The following is a 3999-nucleotide window of genomic DNA, read 5'->3' on the forward strand; positions in this document are numbered from 1 at the left end:
TCCTAAATATACGTGACTGCTTGGAGATCTACTGATATGGGTTTTCTTATTACTGCATTATAAGCTTAAGGACAATCAACAACAATAAATGTTGCCAAAGTTTTCCTATTTTCTGGTGTTTTTTCTATAGTGATTGGGAGTCTGATAGACCTTTCTGGTGTGATCCCTTCTCGAGTAAAGTCATATATCGTCTGCCTACATGGCTCTAAATCCCATATCGACAACTTCATTATCTCTAAAGATGACTTAAAAAATATTGACTGAGCTCCCTATACGACCAACACTTGTTTTACAATCTTATTGGCGATTCGAGCATCTACGGCCAGGGGGTCTGCGTGTGGAAACCTAACATACTGTTAGTCATGCTCTGAAAAGGTTGTTAAGTCACATTCTATTCGAGCTTTATTGGGAGTTTTCTCCTCGATTGTTAGCATTTCAATGTCTTGTTCATGATGCAGTGTTCTGGTGTCTCTTTCTCTTGCCTTGCCATTATTTCCAGCCAAGTGTGGTCCCCCACATATGGTGAACAAGGTGCCCATGACCGGGGTAGGCTATAATGAGGGTGAGCGTTGACGTCCTCGTGTCTGCTCGTTACCCCCAGAAACCACTGATTGGGGATTAACCCATGCTCAGACATACCGCCTTAGATTTCCTTCTTGGATCAAGAACTCAATCTCATCTTTTAGTTGGTTGCACTCATTTGTATCATAGCCATAGTCATTGTTAAAGGTTTGTATCCCTTTTTGATATATCCTTATGAATTGGGGCAGGTCCCTTATATGGCACAGTAGTATGACTGGCCTGATAAACATATGCCCAACTCTCAACCAATGTTGTGTAGCTAGTGAATCTTGGCTCATATTTTGTCGATTTTGGGTGTTTGTTATTAGAGGTAGCAGAGTATTGTTTGCTCGTTTTCCCCCGCTTTTACCACCGTTCTTTCCACCACTATTAGGGTTGTTCATATTACTACTAGCCTTTGGTCGGTTCCTCTTTTTTGTCTACTGCCACCCCCTTTTCCTTCCCTTCATTGGAAATGGCATCCTCCAACTTAATGTATTTATCTACTCGATCAAGGAATTCTCGAGTAGTCTTTACTCCATTTTTTGTATGTTGTTCCATAAATGGGACTGCCTTTTTACTCCTACTATGATAGCCATCATTTTTCCTTCATGACCAACAGATTTGGCATGAGCAGCTATTCTCATGAACCTTTGTATCGACTCTTTCAAAGGCTCATCATCCTTTTGTAGTATATCGACCAGCTGGTTGGCCTCTGTTGGATGTATGCCAGCAACATAGAACTGCCCGTAGAATTCCTTGGCAAGCATCTCCCTGGAAGTGATTGTAGTAAGTTGGAACTTAAAGTACCATTCTTGAGCAGCATTAGACAAAGTAGCAGGGAAGATTCTGCATTGAGCATCCTTGTATACCTTTTCAATATCCATCCGTATCTCAAACTTATTAACGTGAGATGCATGGTCTTCTTTTCCAGTATAGCTGGGTAGGACATGCATCTTAAACTTGCTTCAGACTTCTACAAGATCAGTCCTACTCGGGGTCGAAAATCACAATGGGGTCGAAAGTCACAACGGGGTCGAAAATCCGACTCGAGGCGAGTCGAGGGATATTTTGGGTGTTGCTCATTTTTGGGGTTATCGGGCTATGGAAATAAATATTCGGAGATAAATTTGAGGTTAGAATGCCTAGGAGGGAATATTGGGGAAATTTACCATTTTTACCTCGGGGACATTTTTGGTACCCTGAGCCTTGAGGTAACCTAAGAGACTAAGTTTAATAAAACAAAACATTAGATGTTTTCAGAACACTAAGAACCGAGCCAAACCTTTCCTTCCTCTCTCTTATTTTCTCTCAACCATTCCAAGGGGAAGCTTTGCAAATTAAGCTAGGATTTGAGATTTAAGCTTAGAGAATTATTCAGCATCACTTGGATGTGCAATCAAGCAAAAGTAAGCTATTAAGTTGATGAGTTTTATTGAATTTCTGCTGATGTTCAGGGTATGCATGTGAGCTAAGTTTAAATTTCCTCTTGAATGCTTGGCTGAGTTTTGGGGCTGGTCTTTGTTAGGTTTTGATGCTGAGACTGGGTTAGAACCTCTATGATAATTAGTTTGGAGTGTTGTCTTGATTCTGGGGATAATTGGACTAGTTTTTGAGGTGAAAATGGTGAGTTTTTATGGGCTCGAGGGATCGGGCCGTGGCGCTGTTCTTGCTGAGCCGTGGCCCCTTAGAACTTGGGGCGCCTAGAAATGAAGGCGCGCTGCGGCGCCCTTCAGGAAGGTCGCGACGCGTGTGGGCTATTTTGAGGCAAGGCCTCGGGTTGAACTGGGTGCCGCGACATGAGTCCCTAGGGCCGCGACGCTTAATGTATTTTTGGGTTTTTAAGAGGTTTTAGGCTCGGGAATTCACTAGTTAAGGCTCGGGATTGATTTTATCACCCGGATTGATAGAATTCAATGTCCCAGAGATTAGAATTATGGCTTTAAGTTATTTAATGGATTAGAGCTTGATGGGTGGATATTGTTAATGCGTTGTGATTAGGGCTTCGGCGAGGCTCGGACTAGGGAACTGTGCTTTGGATATCGGTGCTTAGAAAGCTTGGGACATAGGTAAGAAAACTACTATTTCCATAGAGCTTGTGTTGCAGGGCTCGACCCTATATGATTATGTTGCAGGGCTCGGCCCTATATGACTGTGTTGTGGGGCATGGACCTTTGATTGAATTTATATTTGTTTAGATTTCTACTTAGCATTATCATATGTGTATGTAAATGATGGAACAGCGAAGGCCGGGAACGGCGAAGGCCGAGAACGGCAAGTGGCTAGGAGCAGCGTTTAGCACGCGGAGTGCGAGTTCCCAGGGCGAGACCCCAAGGAATACCTGGGATATCCTTACAGTACGGACTGCAAACCAAAGGCCTGGTAAAGCGCCTGGGATGGCAAGGCGGTATATGTATAGCCTGACGATGGCATGTTTATATGTTAAGTGTTGTTATGCATATGTTATCTGCTTGTGAGGGTTTTCTTGCTGGGCTTCGGCTCATGGGTGCTCTATGGTGCAGGTAAAGGAAAGGGGAAAGTCGACCAACCTTGAGTATGGTGAGCGTGATGAGCGGCGCGTGCATGTCTAGTCTGCCTGGCTACCACGGCTAGGGGTGTTTTGGTGAGATGATTGTACTAAACTTGAATTTTGTCGTTCAGTCGACTTTGGTTATATTTTGAGTTGTAAATATTTCTAAACAATGTTTTTGGGATCCCAAATGTTAAACGTTTTATAATTTTTAATGGAAGATTTATTTTCAAATTTATGCCTATGATTATGATTTAATTACACTTTTGTCCTAAAATCTTGATTAGCGAATTAGTTGCACATTTTAAACTCACTTAGTAATGGCTCTAAGGCAGTAGGGTGTTACAACTTGGTATCAGAGCGAGCCAAAGTTTATGGTTTCTGGAGAATGACCGAACATGTACGCACGCTGTCAGTGGCGAACTCGACTCAGAGTTGGTTGGTATGATTGACTATTATGTTGAAATATGTGCTTAAATGCCCTATTTGCCTGCTTATCTGATATAGAGCATGATGAATGATTTAATGTATGCCTGATGTCAGAGCATGGCTCGTTGTGTGTGTGATATGCTATCTGCGTGTTATGTGGATTGTTGCTCATGGTTGACTGATGGATGTTGTTATCATGCCTGATGAGCGGCGTCATTGATTGCAGGCATATTTGTTGAGATGCCTCGTCAATCATCTAGACTCCACTACAGTCGGGCCGAGGATGATAACCAAGGTCAGGACCCTCTACCTGCCCCACAGAATTGGCAACAGATGTTTGCCAAAATGGAAGCAAGACTGCAACGAACAGAGGAAGAACTCCGCCAGTTGAGATAACAGGCCCCTCCACAGGTTACTGGGTTGCCTATTCAGCAGGTTATGGCACCAGCGCCAGTCCAACCTGTTGTGGAGAATAAATG

General features: G+C 43.1%; 1 protein-coding gene across 1 annotated transcript; it reads right to left on the minus strand.

Annotated features, from left to right (window-relative positions):
* Positions 1–1094: 1094 nt before the first annotated feature.
* LOC133806438 (uncharacterized) lies at positions 1095–1448 on the minus strand. The gene has a single exon (XM_062244540.1). The coding sequence runs from the start codon at positions 1446–1448 to the stop codon at positions 1095–1097; it is 354 nt and encodes a 117-aa protein (XP_062100524.1).
* Between the last annotated feature and the right edge of the window lie 2551 nt (positions 1449–3999).

Source organism: Humulus lupulus, chromosome X, assembly GCF_963169125.1.
Source record: "Humulus lupulus chromosome X, drHumLupu1.1, whole genome shotgun sequence".
NCBI classification, from domain to species: Eukaryota; Viridiplantae; Streptophyta; class Magnoliopsida; order Rosales; family Cannabaceae; genus Humulus; species Humulus lupulus.